Consider the following 18488-nt stretch of genomic DNA (forward strand, 5'->3'; position numbering starts at 1 on the left):
AGCCTAGAGAAAGGCTCTCTCAGTAACCCTGAAATGGCTTACATCCCCTTAGCCTGGACTTACCAGCACTTCTCTCTCTCAACGTGAAGTGCCGTCTATGTAGCTGTGCACATTCTAGAACAGCTGAATCAGGTGAAAGGAATAGCCATTTGTACCATGTATGTTCTGGTTCATTTTATTGAGCACACTACACCAGATAGCATCCCTGTGTTTTTCTTCCTCCTCCTTGTTTAGTTTTTGATTTTCCATCCGTAGAGTATGCTATACCTTCCCTGTAATAGTCTCTCTAAATAACACTCCTTTCCTCAGCAAATAACTCATGTTAGCCTGGGTTTACACTAAGTATGTGGGCACCAAGCCTTTCCATTTTGGGGTTCAGTCTGAATCAGTTAAAGGGAAGCTGGCACCTACTTTTAGCCCTATGAGTTAAGCTAATAGGCTGAAAGTAGGTGACCCACCCAGTCCAGGGATGTATTATACTTAACTCCCCCACGCGAGTGCTGAAAGCCACCACTCAGTGCATTGAATGGCATACTAAATAGTCCACCCATTCTAATTTTATAATGACTACTTAGCAGTGCCGCTCAATGTAGAGCAGCGGCGGCTTTCACCGCTCACACCAGGAGAATGACAGGAAAGGTTAGCATTACACTTACGTCCCCGAACTCCACGGGTCACCTACTTTCAGTACATAAGCTTAGCTTATAGGGCTAAAAGTAGGTGATAGAGTCTCTTTAAAATAGCATTCAGAAGGAACGCTAGACAGAACCTTAGGCTTCCATTACTCAAATGGATACAACGTTGGCTTTCTTTGGACCTGGTTTACGTATGTTTTCAGTATTTGTGCTGGACAGAATAGTGTAGTCAGCTGTATTACAAGGGTTGAAGGTTTTCACAGGGTTTGAAATCTGGGTACTGGTGCATTATGTCTCCACCGGAAGTATGAGTGGAGACATGGGATGGTTGGACACAGTGACAGGGAACACCTTCATAACGCCCCATGCTCCGGCGATAGTTGACAGCTGGAACCCTCTGGCGCTTCGCTATGTGCGGATCTGCCGAGGACGGCACTGACAGCTGTGTTTGAGGCGCTGTGCTGTTTGACTATGCCAAGCACTGGACTGAGAGCTCTGCTTGACCACCCACGGTGGTGCTGTGCTGGGCAGCTCTGCACAGGACTGACAGGAGCTGCTGGTGGTACCGCGCACCAGATTAACAGCTGTGTTTGACTCCCCGATGCGGCGCTGTGCTGGGCAGCTCTGCACAGGAGGGGCTGGTATTTTCTGGATAGCATCCTACACGGCGTCACCCGGTATGTTGTGGGCATGCAGTTTGTCTCAACCCATTCTGGTGGTGGAGACATAATGCACCAGTACCTGAAATCTGTACACGGATAGCACCACAGGCTGCAAAAATATTTGCATGCTTCCTTAAATTTACATAAGCCATTTCGTTATTTTTTTTTTGTTACAATTGTGGGACCATTTTTTATGAAAATGTTCTAGGAAGCATACTTTGCCAAGTGGACAAACGTGCTAATCTCCTTTACTAGAGATAACACATTTTAAAATACACAGTCCATGTTTTTTTCACATTAGAAAGGGTCATTAGCACCAATGTGAACAAAATTCAGGTTGGGAGGTTTCCATGACAGTTTTACAATGTGAATAAGCAGTAATTCATTTTCTACAAGTTTTCAGCAGCACAACACAAGTGGACCACGGTTTACATTCTACATGACTGTGTAAGAACGTGGAATGGTATTTTGAGCTTTCTGATGTATTTCCTCTGTTGCAGAAAAATAAAAAAAACTACAAAAAAGGTTGTTATTCCAGTTTTATTTGGCATGAGCTTGTGATATTATTAATCTTGAATTTTGAAGCTTGTGAGAACTTGTCCAGGGAAATTGAGAAGTGAATAGAATGAACCATAGTGCAGCCTGACATTACAGTAAGCGGGGCATATGTAGGATTGTGGCAGGAGGTACAACTTTGTAAAAACTTGAAAAAATAAAAAAAATATATACATACAGAATTCCAAGCATCTGAAGCCAAATATCACACAAGGAGGGGGGGGGGGGGTAAACATCAAAAAATGGCAAATGAAGCAATACAACAGATGGTTGTACTTTTTGATACAGTTTGTTAAAATGGAGGGCTATGGGAGTTTAAAAAGAAAAATAGAAAAACAAAAAACACAGTAGAGTACGGTATGAATTGCGAAAAGCTGGCCTGAGTACATAAGCCCCGCTGACTAAAATTATGGGAACTCAATGCATCCCATTTTACTGTAAAAAAAAAAAAAAACACAGCCTGATGCACAATTTTTTTTTCACCATTTATGTTCAAAACCCTGGACAGAGGCTCCTAATGTAAATGTGAACAGAGCCTTAGAAGAGTGGAGGTTAATACACTAGAAAAGACTGGTAATACTCACCCATATGGTAATTTGGAATGGCTGGTCAGGTGGAATTGGTCAATAGACTAAAAAGGCTTACAGTTTCCCAACTGCCTACAGACGGTTTATGTCAGGTCAGAACACTCATACGAACTTACTTAAAGCGAGCCTGTCATCATATCTGAGCCACTATGGGGCTCAAACGTGAGTAGTGGTGTTTTATACTCACCCAATCCCCCATTCCTGTCTTGGGCGCCTACAAATTTGGTGCGCGCACAGCGTAACCCCTTTCAGATGAGCTCTGCCTTATAGATGAATGGAAGAGTGCGTGCGCACATAGTCAGCAGAAGAGAGTAAGGCTGTGTGTATGCGCCAACTTCGTGGGGGCCCAGCACAGGAAGAGGAGACCCGGTAAATATAAAACACCACTCTCTGGACTCCCTGTTCTCTCACCTTTGAGCCCCACAATGTGCTTTTTGGGTCTCAAGTGTGATAACAGGTTCCCTTTAAAGGTGTTGTCCATGTAAAATCTCAGCCGATCTGCTGCTCTTGCTATGACAATGCCCTCTTCATCACTGCTCTCTGCAGCAGCGATGACATCACCAACACCAGGGACATGTGACCACTGCACCCAATCATCGGCTTAAGGTGCATTTAGACTCAAAGATGATCTCTCAAAAGTCTCTCAAACGGCAGTTTGAGTGACAGTTTTGAGCGATTATTTCTGCATAACTCTTAAGTAGCTAATTAGCTACTTAAAGAGCTAAATGCAGGCGGAGCAGGACACCGCTGTTTGCAAGAACAAAGCAGCTGTTTGCATTTACAAAACAGCTGCTTTGTTCTCACAGTTATCAGCGGTGTCCCGCTGAGCTGATAGCTTCGGGAGACAGAAGGAGCACTGACAGCTCCTTTGTTCTCTGAGCTTTCAGCTGGTATCCTGCTGGGAAGTCCCAGCGGGATACCAGCTGAAAGAATGCTATCAGTGCCGCCCACTGCGTGTGGCGCTGATAAGAGTCATCAGTGATTTTTTAGCTTGCTAGAAATCAACAATGAACGAATAGTGCACGATGGCAGCGCATTTAGACATGATTATCGTTCAAAAGATGACTATTGAGATAATTTTGAGCGATAATCGTGTCTAAATGGGCTTTTACGTTGAGGATTAGCTAGAGAGGACACATGCCCTATTTCAGGGCATCATCGCTGCTGTAGCAGGAAACAAAAATGGAGCATAGAACAGACACTGTCAGTACAGGAGTGGCAAGGTATCAGGTGAGGGATGTCCCTTTTTCCACCACAGTGAGCAGTTTTCAAACAAGATTGCTTGGATAACCCTTTTAAAAGGGATTGTGTCGAGATGCACAGCCCCTTTAAGAATGTGGGCCTCGGGACAATCAGTTTATCGCCCTGGGTCCCACTCTCAAAACAGTGGATTGAGCCTGGTGCACCGTGGCTAGCCTGACATTCTGGCTGCTGCAGGGGAAACGTACTATTACAGGACAGCCATTCACATGATTGGCCATCTTATAATAGCAGCACAGCAGGAGGTCTGCCAGGATGGGAGCAGGTCTTACTGCCATAGAGGGGGACAGAAAAGGTGCCACCCCTCATTCTAGGAAACTATGGATATATCAAAATATCCCCAACAGCAAAAAACCCTTAAAGAAAATCTATGAACCAAAATCTTCTGTTCACTGAGTAATTAGAATAAGAGCTCATCAAAAGGACCAGGTAAAAGATAATTTGTACTGTACTTGGCAAAAGCCATAATGATGCAACTACATCATAAAAATTAAAGAAAAGGTAGGACTGCACATAGTTCTCTGCTTTTCGCCTCCGGGTATTAAACAACTCAAACTTTAAACATGTAATATTTACAAAGTCACATTTCTTAATGCAGAAGCAGATCATCAGCTTGTTTTTACTAGTCTAAACATATTCAAAGATCTTAAGCTCAAACAGAATAGCCTGAAACACACCCTATCTTAAAGGGCTTGTCCAGCTTTAAACTACTGCTGACCTTTCCCCAGGATAGGCTGGCAATAGTAGATAGTCGAGGTTTCACCGCCTGGCACCCCTGCCAATCAGCTGTTTGCCATGCCACTGCATTTGTGCACAGAGTTGATGTGTGCCGTTCTCACTGCAGTGGCCCACTTTGATATTACGGGAAAGTTGCCACTGAAATGAATGGGAACTTAGCGTGTAATACTAAACCAGGCCACTGCAGTGGGAATGGAGCGGTCTACTTCCTGCAGAAATAAGTCTTTTGTACAAGTGAACCAGCCTGGCAAACAGCTGACCAGCAGGTTCCCAGGCAGCAAATCCCTGCTAATTGCCTATTGATTACCTACTCTGAGGATAGTCCATCAATTGTTTGCAGGGGGTTCCAGCGAAATAGGTAATCAATAGTTGGTCAGCTGAGTTCCGCCACTCAGGTGTTCGGGCACCCGCTGTCACCACCGCAACACACAGGGGAAAGGAGCAGAAGCTGCTTCTCTGACCAGTTTAATGGTCAGCGCTTGTAAGTGCAGGCAGGGGTCTCATTAAAATCAATGGGAGCTATACCCGTAGTTACAAGTGCTGACCACTAAAGACGAGTCAAAGCAACAGCTACTGCTCCATTCTTCTGTGTATTGCAGTTCTGACAGTGGGCATCCAGTCAGCTGATTAACCATGGTCCTGGGTAGCAGACCCCAGCCTATCAACTATTGATGACTTATCCTTAGAAAAAGGCATCAACAGAATTTGCATGGAAACCCCATTTAATTTGCTATGCAGTTGAATTCATTCTATTGTTCTTTAAGGCTGGGTAAGGCTGACAAGCAGTTTTCTTTCAATGGGATAGCATGGATTTAGATTAGTGTCACACCAGTGTGTTTGTAAATATGCATAATACAGATGTATTACAGATCAATTGCATCAAAGTCATAGATCCATAATACTGATGGTCTGTATTCGAGGTAGTCCACTTGCGAGTGATGCCTTCTTTTACACTTCCAGTTCCAACTCCAATGTGGACATCCTGTTCAGCTGCGCCGGCAGCAGCCGAAGGATCAGCTGATCGGTAGCAGCTGGAGGATCAGCTGATCGGTGGGGATCCTGAGCAGCAGACACCCACTGATCAACTATCGATGACTTATCCTGAAGATAACCATAAAACCCCTTTCATTGAATTACATAAAACAGCCCCTTTGAAAAGAAGGTGCAATATGGATGCAATACTGATGGGACAGTATTGATAACACAGGAAACCATTCATATTTTGAACGTTCACTGAAGACTTCCACAGGTGTTTTACTTCACTGAACAAATAAGTATCACAAGGTGCATCTTTAAAATATACACATTTTATACTCCCTCGTGAATAGCCCCATACTGTAACATTGGCTTCATATTACAGACTTCAGGAAAATCCTGATAAAAATATGCTTGTTCGAACGCAGCCCAAGTTCACAAAATGTCTGTGTTGCAATCGCTACATTATATCTGTAAACCTCAAGTAATGTTTCAGTATGTGTGAGGATGACAGTAGCAGCTCTTCTAAAGCTGGGTTTTTATAAGATACTGTGTGTTCCTTTAACGTAAACGTGACTTCGATAATCTCGGTTACGTCTTGCTGGCATTAAGATGATGTATTTAACTTACATAATAACTGCAGTACTGAATGACAGGGAAACTCCGACGTTCTAAGACTGGGACTCCATATTTAGAAGTTTACGGGCTGGAGAATGTAGTAGTGGGAGGATATCCTCCAATTAGAGGCTTTGCCTTAAAGCAAATGCACTGAAGATTACACAGTTACAAAAAAAAAAATTTTTCTAATTTTTCTGGGCAAAATGTTTGTGTTTTACAGAGTTTTGGGTGCAGGTTCTAAATTTGTGCTCAGATTTTGACTGTCAGGAACAGATTTACAACAGTAGAATAAAGAAGTGTAGATATAATTACAATTAAGTATATTTTATAAATGTCCTTATAAGCAGGACCTGGTTACCAGGTGGCAGATGGATAATAACAAGAAACTTCCAGAAGTGGGAAGTTAGATGTAATGTTTGTATAAGTCACTTATTTCTTATATGTCCGCCGGTGTTCTCCGGCAGTAATCAGCCGGCATCGCAGGCATCCACTTTCCCTCATACTGTTTTTCAATTGCACATATGTCCTGGCAAAATCTTTCACCATGCTCATCTGTCATCCATCTCTCTGGGAAGTAGTCATGGTGTGGGTCTATGAAATGTACTTTGAGGGACATGTTGCATCCCAAATCTTTGTATGATTTCAGCATGTTGGTCACCATCTGTTCAAAGTTTTTGGTTCGGTTTTCCCCATAAATGTTTCTGTCACATGCGTAGATGCCATCCAGGCAGATTCTTCTTTGCTTGTTAAGCATTCACTGAATCTATTGTCACATTGGACAGTTGTGATAAATGAGGCTCATGGTTCTAATGGTCAAGATTGGTACTTTCTTACGGTGCTTATAACTTCATTATCCTGCCTGACAGACAATTTTGGTTACTGTATTTGGAGTCAACACAGATTTCTACACAGAAAAATAACACTTAAAAAGATGTATCTCAGCCATGGACTAGTTAGTATAAAGAAGACACAGCAATTGACTTGCATTTTAAATCACATTACTACAAAATAAGGGCTGATAACGATGTACTCATTCATTCCAATACAATGAGTAGAAATGCAGATGAAGGATTTCAGGACTGGTCCAGAGCTAGCATAGTTATTAGAGGTAAAGCCTGGAACCCAGAACCTCCTGCGCTCCAGTTGGAAGCCCTCTCCGCTGAGCTATCCAGGACTTTGGCAGTTCCTCTGCTAAACACCTAGCAAGGTTCCTGATCTGTTTCCTTGTCTTGGTTCTGCCCTGCTCCTAATTAGAGGCATTATATAAACCCGGCCTAATCTCTGCTCCAGCGCCTGATTATTGTGCTGCAAAGCCTTACTCAAGCTCCTCTACAACCCTGAGCTCTTCCGATACTGATCTCTGGCTTTCCGCCCGACAATAATACCTACCTCCTCCTTTGTACTGCAACTTGAGATCTTCTGATACCAACTTCTGGCTTTCCTCCCGACAACGATACCCACCTCCTCCTTTGTACCGAAACTTGAGATCTTCTGATACCGACCTCTGTCTTCCCTTCCTGACAACGCGACTCGCCTCCTCCATTTTACTGCAAACCAAGACCTATGGATACCGACTCCCGGCTTTCCGTGACTTCTCTCCAGACCGGCGGCTACCACACCTACCGCTCCAATTCAGTGCTTGAACGTGACAGCTGCCATTTTCAGGCCATCTGTTTGTTCAGCCAGTGCCATTGTGAACATAAACATTGACTGTCCATTTACACCTATAGTATTTAGTAAGATCAATCACCTGTCACTTGAAACTATCCACACCAGTAGGTTTGCAGAATATCAATTTTTAAGCAAACCTTTGGGGCAGTTATGGACATTCATGTCCCAAAAAGTTGCTGAAGTGTTTTTTTCCCTCACATCTATTGGTGACCTTCACAACTGAGATCCTAAGACCCCAACTGGTACACACTAAAATACAGTTGTACCTCCGATTAGGTACTTTAAAATGCACTCAGACAATATGCAAACATCTTTAGCAAAAGCTCTCTCCAAAAGAAAAAAAAAAGTCCTGTATTTGTGATCAAGATAAAATTCCTAATTTGTCTCAATGATACATTTAAGCATATCCCATTTTGTAAATACTTATGTGTAAAATTGTGAGCTTCCGTAACACCCCAAGACTAGGGCTACAAGGTGACTTTGGCTACAACCAAACATTGCAGTGTAGCCCTGCGATTTCCTAATCAGACTGCAAAAAGCCCAAACTTCATGGATTTTCCAGGATCTGCGGAGATTTGCAAGTTGCACCATGACCCCCATTGACTTTTATTAGATCAGGAGATCGCATGGCTACATTGCGACCCATGTCATGGCCAAAGTCGTCGTTTCAGATGCATTTATTAAAAAAAAATCTTTTAAATGCATCCTTACATATGCTTGACGGATTAATTGAGAAACCTGTCTGCATATACAGTGGTGCTTGAAAGTTTGTGAACCCTTCAGAATTTTTTAGGATTTCTGCTTTTATTGGACCTAAAACTACATCAGAATTTGACAACACCCTAAAAACGTAGATTTAAAAAAAAAACAACAAAAACATATCAAACAAACGAGTCAAAAATATTAGACCTGGTCATTTATTTATTGAGGAAAATGATCTAATATCACATGTCTGAGTGCCAAAAGTATGTGAACCTTTACTTTCAGTATCTGGTGTGATCTCCTTGTGCAGCAATAAGAACATCTAAACATTTCCAGTAATTGTTGATTAAAGGGGTTTTCCAGGGAAATAGTATTGATCATTTATCATCAGGCTAGGTCATTGAAACTTGATTGGCTGGGGTCCATGGCTCGGACCCCGACCAATCGATCAGCTGTTCGGGTGCATACTGTCAGTGCTGCACATACAGAGGTGGAAGTAGACGTCTTTGCGCCGACCTCTGTGTATTGGGAGCGGAAGTCTCTGTGTCGACTTCCCATGTAGTGTCCGGCACTTGCAGGCACGGTTCCCGTTGACTTCAATGAGGGCTGTGCCTGCAGTTATAAGTGCCGGCTACTACACCGAGGTTGGCATGGACGCCTCCTGTCCAACCTCTGTGTGTTTGCCGTGCTGACAGCATGCACCCGATCGGTCGGGGTCCCGAGCAACGGACCTCAGCCGATCAACTATTGATGACAGATCATCAATAGTATTTCCCTGGAAAACCCCTTTGATCTGTGTTTGATTTGCTTCTCTTTATCAGTTTTTCACACTAGTCTTAAAATTAGATAGTTATAAGTTAAATATATGCAAAAATATGGAAAGTTCTGAAGCGTTCACAAACCTTTGAGCACCACTGTAGGCTAAACATGCCGATGTTTGCAAAACATAGCTCTTCTGTATTGTCCGCCATCTACAAAGACTTACATCCTATATTGATATTCATACTTGTATGAAACGCTTGGAATTGCAGGGTCTTTACTTTCCCAGTAGAACTGCATCATCACCAAGACAAAGAGGTTGTCCGATTAGTAACTAGAAGAATGAAGTATCTTGGAATGAAGGACACTGGTTTCCTTTTTAGTTTACACAAGCTTTTATTGATACATTCTCATTAACTTTCTTGCATAAAGTTTAAGCAGTTCTGACAACGATCAGTGTTATCTGCACAAAGCAATATTCAGACTGTCCATTCACTAACAGCCACTGAGGCATTCTTGAGACCAAACATTTGGTAAACTATAGCATAGTAAGTATTTGTGTATTAGCTCCCATGATGGCTGCATCTAGTGTTGTAACAATGGACATTGGTTGAGAGGCTATATGTACCACAGTGGAGGAATATCAGTAAACATGCCATCATTGAGATTTCTAGAACATGCATTTCAATTGGCTGATATTCAGACAAGGCAGTTTCAGCATACAAGTGAGGTTGGAAGAAATCATATTAAAGGGGTTCTCTAGATTTATACAATATATCTACCAACATAAAACAACTTTCCCATATATTGTGTAATTCAGAGTTGCATGGTTTATGTAATACACAATAGACAAGTTAAGAGGGTTTTGTTTTGCTTTTTTTTTTTTTTTTTTAAGAGGTAGATCTATGATCAGTGGGCAAATCTATACATCTAAGGGCATTCTGCAAAAAGGTGATCCTATCATCTATAGTTAATATACAGTGTTTTTCTGCAGTTTAGAGCATCCTGACCTGCCCCTGTTGCACTGGCAGTGACAGAGACGCACAGGAATAATCAGCAATGTGTCGAGGACATGGAAGTGGCTTAGGCATAGATGCGCTACTACCATTTCCTCCTCTATTCAACAGACATGTAGACTATTTGGATGTCAGTATGAGCTCTACCTTTACATGCAAAGATATTTTACAACGATGGGAACAGAAATTGCTCTAATACTAGCAATTCAGCCCTCCGCAAGGGCTCCAATCACCATATACCATCGTATAGCGTATGGGGATCGGATCAGGAAATCAGTCTGCTGCAGTTCAGATAACATCGCCGTTCACTTACATATAGCATTTAATGCTATGACCCGACATTCTTGATTGGCTGACTTGGCATGGTGTAAACCCATCTTTCGGCCACCTTCACATATGGTGAAATCGCCGTGGGCATTCCGCAATTAAATATCCACAGCAATAACGCTGAAAATCTGCGCTGCCCAACTTTGCACCCAAAAGGTGCGGATTTGGCAGCGTTTTTAAGAGCGGGACAGCTACAGAATTTAACCCTTGTATTGCAAGGATTGAATTCTGCAGCATACATAGACATGCTACGGATTTGTTGCGAAAAATCTCCGTACCATGTGACGGAGTCTTAAATCCCCTCCACACTGCTTTACTGTGAAGGCTGCAGAATTACTGCTGCAACTCCGCAGCATATCCAACTAATATGAAGACTATCTTGGGCGTCAGTGGCCTGATGAGGTGTGCGGTCTTACAAAAACGTTAGAGTACCTAATTTTGTCTTGCAAGTAAAGCACAAATCAACACATTCTACAATGCAATGGAACAATAATATATAAAAAAAAAATCTATTTTTCACAATTTCTATGATTCTTAAAGAACCCCTTTAACCAAGTATTTGTCTGGTAGTGCAAGCTTAATACACAGCAAAAGAACAAAAAAAACAAAAGAAAACAAACTAAAAAATACAGTATACAGAAAAAGTACTATATCAAGAAACAGGAAATGAAAATACATATGAATCCACCACATCCGCAGATAAGAGTTTGCTAAATGAGGCCACCGATAAGGCAGAGAAGGACTATAACACCCCCTACCCCCCCACCCCACAGTATATATAGGATCCACGTGCTATAAATTCTGAGCAGAAAAGTAAAACCAAGAAAGAGGAAGTTTGTAGTGCCCGTGCCACTCCACCCTTATGTTGCAATGAAAGGCTTCCCATATTTGCAATAAGCCCAGTTTTTCACACTACTATACAATGCGTAACACATGCTACAAGTCTATTCTTAAAGCAATGCACTTGGTCAGTATAAAAATAGGGGCGAGTAGGACTTTTTTTTAGTTAGTTTACAAGTTCAGCATTTCAAACATAAATAAAATGTTAAATACAACTTTACATGTATAAAAGGAGGCACATGGGTGTCAAGGTCATTTCTCCCTTGAGGACCTGGTAGTTGATTTTCATGCCGATTGGCTGTAAACCAGGGTTCAATAACTTGTAGCTCCCCAGCTGTGTTGTGACAGTATAATTCTGAGCATTGCCTCGAGAGGTGCAGGGCATGCTGGGAGTTGTAGTTTTACAACAGCTGGAGAGCCACAGGCTGGAGACTCCTGCTGTAAACTATTAAACATACACCACCCTCAGAGTTCCCGGTGACCATCAGCTTGGAATATCACTATAAGGCAATAGATACTGCTTTATTGTATGTCCGAATATCATAAGCAATCGATTCAATATATGTAAATCTCCCAAACGTGTATTTATAATGAATGAAGAATGGCATTTGAAGGATTTCTCAAATATACGATTGCCAGATTCCCCCATTTTTTTTTACCATGGCCCAGTGTGTGTAGTACCCCTATCCTGAGTTAGTACCAATCCACTCTTTGAATACTCTTCTGAAAAGTTTATCGGGGTCGTCTCCGGACAGACTGATGGCACTACCGCCAGCATATGCAATCAAGCCTGATCTTAGAAAACTACCATCTCTAATAACAGAAGGGTAGAACTATATGGTAAAGTATATCACAGCTAAATGTTTCAGCCTTTTGTTACAAGTAGTTTGCTTCAACCACACCCAAGGTCTACTTCAGTAAGTTCTTGCAAAAATTTCAAGTGTGGGCTCATTTCTGAGAATGACCTATTACAAAATGACTAATGCACGAAACTCTTAAGACGTACAGTAATTATGAAGGCTTTGTTACTTTGATGGAATACAGTAGCTAACGAGGCACAGATATAGGAACCTGTGAATAACTGTTGGTGAAACCTAGTTCCACTGAAAACTATAGATTTGACTGCAGCAAATCACATTAATGTAAGTGGGTCTAGTATAGCCAAGGTATACACAGTTATGTGGTGGGAACATGGTGTTAGAGAGCAGTTACTGTGCTCATCTGTGATAGGTCAAGAACACAGCAATTAGTAATAGTTACTGATAAAATGTACTCACACCTTAACAGGGTTTTCCAGGCAAAAACGATTGATGACCTATACTCAGGATAGGTCATCAATAGTTAATCACCAGGGACCCAGCGCACGGGATGCCCGGTGATCACCTAGCTCAGTGGTCAGTGCAGCAGGCTGGACTTCTGTTTTACGAGGGCCATGAGAAGTGGCCTAACGGGCTTCATTCTAGTTGAAATCAATGTGAGTTGAAGTGGCTATTACACTTCCAACTCCAACACTGGGGTGAACATGGAAGTGTAATAGTTGCTTCAGCTGCCATTGATTTTAATGGGAGTGACGTCAGATAGGCCACTTCCGCTCCAATCTCCTATGACGCTAGTTCGGCCGGCTGCACTCTCAGCTAGGCCGGATGATCAGGTGATTGCCAGGGATCCTGTACAGTGGGTCCCCAGTTGTTAAGTATTGATTACCTATTCTGAGCATAGATCATCAATAGTTTTTGCCTGGAAAACCAAATTAAAGGGGTTGTCCACTTACAGATCTACATTTTAAAATTAAGTCCAAATCCGTTAAAACAAAACAAACAAAAAAAAAGGTACTTACCTGTCCTCAGCGCCCATAATCTAGTGCTGCAGCCCCATGATTCTTCTGTCTGTTGACAGTAGAAAAGTCAGATGACTGCCACCTGCAAATCAGAGGCCTTAACATCATAGTTTCGAATTCCTGGCATCATGGTGGCTACAATGTGAGTACTGATGGCAACAGGACAGGCAATGACGCTACGGCCGCTGATTAGCAGGCGGTAGTCACCTGACTTCTGCTGTCCACACGAGGGGAATTGCAGGGCTGAAGTGTTGGATCACAGGTGCTGAGGATGGGTTCATTTGTTTCAATTGAATTTGGACTTAATTTCAAAATGTGGATATGTAACTGGACCACAGCTATAATTTTCAGGTTTTGGGTGCAGTTACCATTTTACAAACTTTACATAAATGCAGAAGAGGCCACACATGCACAATTCTGGCCATTCACTTTCATGGGACAATGCTGCAGCGTTCCAGCATATAGCCATCTCCAGTAGTCCCATTGCATAGAATGGAGCGGAGGCATATATGTGCTGCCTCTGCTGCCAGAACTTTGTGATACACCATGGCAGAAGTCTCTGTATCATGGGGGATCCCAGCAGTCTGAGCCCCAGCAATCAGCAAGTAATCCCTTATTCTGTGGATAGAGAATAACTTACTGTGAAAGGAATACCCCTTTAACTCTTAAGGTCCCAAACACATCGGACAAAAGCTGTCGACTCCCAATTTCAGCAAGACCGAATAAGTATCACATGTGTATGGGGGGTCTCCCGACTTTCCCTGAACAGATGATACCAAAGGAAAGAAGGATCATGCAAACTGAATTTCAATGTCTGATTCTTTTGTGCTTCCTGGAGATAATGAGAAATTTTTTTTATGTTGACACTTTGTGATATACACGTTTAGGAGACATACGGTAATTTAAAAGGAAACCGTCACCTCCCTACAGCACTATATGCTAAGTTATGGTGCTGTTAGGGGCAGTGACAGGGAGCCGGTGATGTATTGTTTATACACCCCACCTCCCTGGTTCCTTTGTCAAGCTAACCAAAAGCCGAAATGTTGCTGCTGTCCGCGTTTTATCTCGGATATCTAATAAAGGTACGCTTTTTTCTACCTCTTGACTACGCGGTGGATCTCTTCCTTACATCAAGCATCTTTTGTACGTGCTGCTGGCCCCTTTGTCGTTTGTATATTTTGATATTCATTGGGCTCATTGAAAAGTCTGGGCTCAGACCCAGCGTGCACGCTACTATTGCTGCTTTTTTTCTCCCACCCCGTATTACGGGTTTTTGAGGGGTGCTGCTGCATATTCTGTTCTTTCTGGGACATACAGCAATCTGGCGCTTATCAGATTACCGTGCGCTGCACTATCTTCAGAGGACGACACCGTAGAAGACTATATAAAAAAAGACATCACCGGCTCCGTCCCCTAACTGCACCATAATTTAGTTTATGGTACTGTGGAGACGTGACAAGTTCCCCAACTATAGGATAAAAGGCATAAAAAGTATCAGTATAGAAATGCTTACTATGTCTGTAGTGGAATTTTAACTTATCTCCTTGGAGTTCATTCCAGAGCTTTCTTTGTCTGACAGGAACTCACTGTAATGTTTCAAAATAAATCTAGTCATTTACTAAACAAGTTCCTTAGGACACGATGCAATGTTCTTCTGATAGTTTTTACACTTTATACCAATTCACTTTTTGTAGTCCTGTTACTTACATCTGCTAGCGGCTACCTGACGTGCTGCACGCACAGCGGGGGGACCGGATACTGGGCAGTGCGGATGACTTTGTAGAACCGGCAGCACCATAGTACTTGGTCAGTCCATTCATGGTTTGTCCTAACCTTATAGAATGTTTAAGAACAGATGACATAAAGGCATTATTTCCACTGGGATTCCTACGTAACAGGAGGATTATATACAAAAATGTAATTCTAGAAGAACAGCTTAACATGCCGTTCCACTTCTGTAGTGTGTATCCTCTATATTTATGGAAATCATCAAACGGAGATGCAGGCAGATTTTGTGCAGGTTGCAAGAATACAACGTAAAACTGTATTTATAGCCAGTCGTATTACGAACAAAATATTGTGACTTTCTAAATAGATACGACTGTAGGTGTTCAGTTTACCCCATATTATATCTCATGGCTTCAAACAGTTGCACAGCTATAGAGCAGCATATTAAGCTACGGGGTGAAACTGCCTTTAGGCACTTTTTGTTACATTTAAAAGGAGAACCTACAAATCTATAGGTTGTTCTATTTAGAAGCCCCTATTATAGGTTTAGATGGTTATTGTCATTTTAAAAAAGTCTGACATATTGTATACATATGAAGGGGGGGTGGGGCATGTGCAGAGACCCCAAATGCCCAATAGAATGAGGGGTTTGCAGTGTTCTGTTACAGATGTAGCAAAGTTTAACTTCAGATATCTTGCTGCAGCCATTAAAAAGCTAATAAAATGGAAAATAAACTGCGGTGCAGAAGTTTCAAGTTATACTTGGCTACTACTGTAACTTCAATTGGCTTTCTTTAGAAAAAGTATGCCCCTGTGATACATCAGATTTTTTTTTTCTTTTAGGACAGTGAAACTATTAATCTTCTGAAAAAAATCACAGGTTGCCATAAAAGCACATGATACCAATGTCAAGGGCTACCAAGTGTGTCTTCTGTCTGCGCTCATTATGAACGTTAGGAATGTTGGGCCTCAGAGCACATAGAAAATGCTTCATTTTTTGGCTATGCTAGAAAAATTACAGCTGTATATTCATGGATTTCTATGGAGGCCTAATGTCCCTATGACAATACTGAATAGCCAAAACACAGAGGCAGTAAGTGTTGTCGAGGGGACATAGCCGCTGCCGCTCTTGTTACAGCAGATCAGTATTTTTCGACTCTGATAACTCGGTACAGGAAAAAAAAAAAAAAAGATATAAAGGAAAAGCACATTTTACTACTCACTAAAGTGGTGGTTTATAAAGATGTTCTGGAGCTCTCATTTAACTAGTAACGGCTAATACCCATCAAGCCGCCATCTACTGCTAAAATAGTTTTTTTGAAGGGTTTAGAAAATTCTCAGAAAGTAAAGGAGTCACTTTTTAGAATGCTCAGAATAGGCGAATATTTTCATCATTTTCTAATTCTGCTTCTGGCCGGGAGAACGTGACTCAGGAGGCGACTACGGAACAGTGATGTGATCTCCGCTGGGTTGCTTGTAAAAGGGCAGGATGGTTGGCGCAGTAACATCCTCTTCGGGAAACAGGCAGGGTCAGGCTGTTTGAAAATATAGCTGTGAGAACAGGAGAGTCGCTGCACCTATGCTGGAACATAAATCAAGGTCAAAGCAATGTATGTGTTCAGGTGTCTGAACTTGGTCTCTTCCTAATATATTACCAGAGTCCTATTATTTGCATTCCAGCGATACAATATTGGTTGAGGATTATACTTCATTCACAGGTTGAAATGTTCAGCATTAAAAAAAAAAGATGCAAACTTCTGAATGCAGGTATCCTGGGAAGTGAAAACTTGAGTTTTAACAAACACACCTATAGCCAACACATGTACATGTGTGTCTAGAAAGTCAGTCTTCATTTACAAGTCCGTTCTTGTTGCAAACTCTACAGTACGTTTTTTGCCCATTTGAGCATGGGGGATTCCCATGGGTAAAGTCTGTGGCTTCAACCGAGCTGCTTTGTGCTCCACCATACGAGTAACAGGGCACCACCGGTCATCAGGCCACCCCACAGAAGGCTGTACAGGATGCTCATAGGCTGCAAAGAAAAGCAAAAAAACAAGTTATGGTGCTTGTCCTCTACCGATACCATAATGTAACAGTTACACTACATAAGCAATACAAAAATGGAAAAAAAAAAAAAAGTGTTAATATATGGATTATGTACAAATCCAAAAATGTATATAGTCAAGAACAGTAAAAATACATATTGTCACAAGAACAGACCCATTTAAAAGGAGATTTCCAGGGAAATATACTATTGAGGTGTCCTCAAGACAGGTGATCAATAGTTGATTGGATGGGGTCCGCCGCTCAGGACCACGGCAAATCAGCTGATCAGACACTCGCTGTCAGCGCAGCTACACACAGTGGTATGGGGGTGGAAGCTGCTGCCCTGACCCCAGCGTAGTGGCCGACACTTGTAACTGCAGGTTGTGGTCTCGTTAAATATCAATAGGAGCTGCACCTGCAGTTACAAGCGTCAGCCACCACACAGGGGTCAGAGCAGCAGCTTCCACCCCATACTGCTGTGTTGACACCCAGCCCAACTGTCAGCCAACTATAGGGAAGTCACACTGAGTTTGATGTGTGCTTTGCTTGGCCAACCAAGCCAATCCAATTATGTATAAAATGGCATGTATGTACTATATGACTCCTTGATGTTCCAGATAGTAGGAGGAGGTATAATGCAAATAGCACCTCTTAGCCGGTCCTTCTTGTCAATACCCCCCTCCCCCCCCCCCCCCCAATCTGGCACAACACTGAACAAGTCAATTAAGACTTGGAAACACCTACACAAGGTCTTTTCTCATCACTTCTGATACACCAAAAAGTCTCACCGGGATGTGTCGTGTCATGCTATTTGCAGAGTTCACATTGCAGGGATTTACTCAGTTTTTGTGTAACTACTTTAATGGATCATATTATGGGATGATTTAGTGATCCTGCAGTGAGCAAGGGGTTGGACCCGATGACCCTGGAGGTCCCTTCCAGCTCAACTATTCTAGGATTATCAGTGGGCAACTATTGTTCAGTGAATTCGATGGGCATTGTGCAAAGCTTTATTTTCTGCACACCATCAGATTATCAGAAGGGCAAAGAGACATTGACCTAAAAGTCGTCACACATAGGGATCTCCCCCATCCAGCTTACTCCAACCCTACCCAAACACTTTAATGGGACCTTTGCCTGCAATGCCAACCCATATGGCCGCCGTGGGAATGGAGCTAAGTGTTTATAATAGCACAGCTGTGGACAGTAGGGCACTAGCCCGGCATATCCTGGGCGGTGGACCCATGCTGATTCACTACTGATGGCTTATCCTAAGCACAGGTCATAAATAGTATAAAGCTGGACAACCCCTTTAGTATTTCACATAATTCTACATATATTTCAAGTATAAATCTGTTATGCTTACACTGATAAATGATACTAAAGGTACAGCTTAGTATGTCAAGTAGTAACTATAGCAAGAACTGTAGAGCAGATTTGGTGAACATTTTAACATAATATTAATTAACTACAAAAACAAGTAAAACAGGACATTTGTTTGGAAACTTTCAACAGAAGTTTATGGCTGCCTG

General features: G+C 42.2%; 1 protein-coding gene across 3 annotated transcripts in view; it reads right to left on the reverse strand.

Annotated features, from left to right (window-relative positions):
* Positions 1-11269: 11269 nt before the first annotated feature.
* LOC136580282 (uncharacterized) overlaps positions 11270-18488 on the reverse strand; it is a 121002-nt gene continuing 113783 nt past the window's right edge. For all 3 annotated transcript variants that reach the window (XM_066580725.1, XM_066580724.1, XM_066580726.1), the window contains exon 7: positions 11270-16942. In XM_066580725.1, coding sequence (XP_066436822.1) covers positions 16850-16942 — 93 coding nt within the window. In that variant the 3' untranslated portion in view covers positions 11270-16849. The remainder of the gene's footprint in view (positions 16943-18488) is intronic.

This window comes from Eleutherodactylus coqui, chromosome 10 (assembly GCF_035609145.1).
Source record: "Eleutherodactylus coqui strain aEleCoq1 chromosome 10, aEleCoq1.hap1, whole genome shotgun sequence".
In the NCBI taxonomy this organism is placed as follows: domain Eukaryota; kingdom Metazoa; phylum Chordata; class Amphibia; order Anura; family Eleutherodactylidae; genus Eleutherodactylus; species Eleutherodactylus coqui.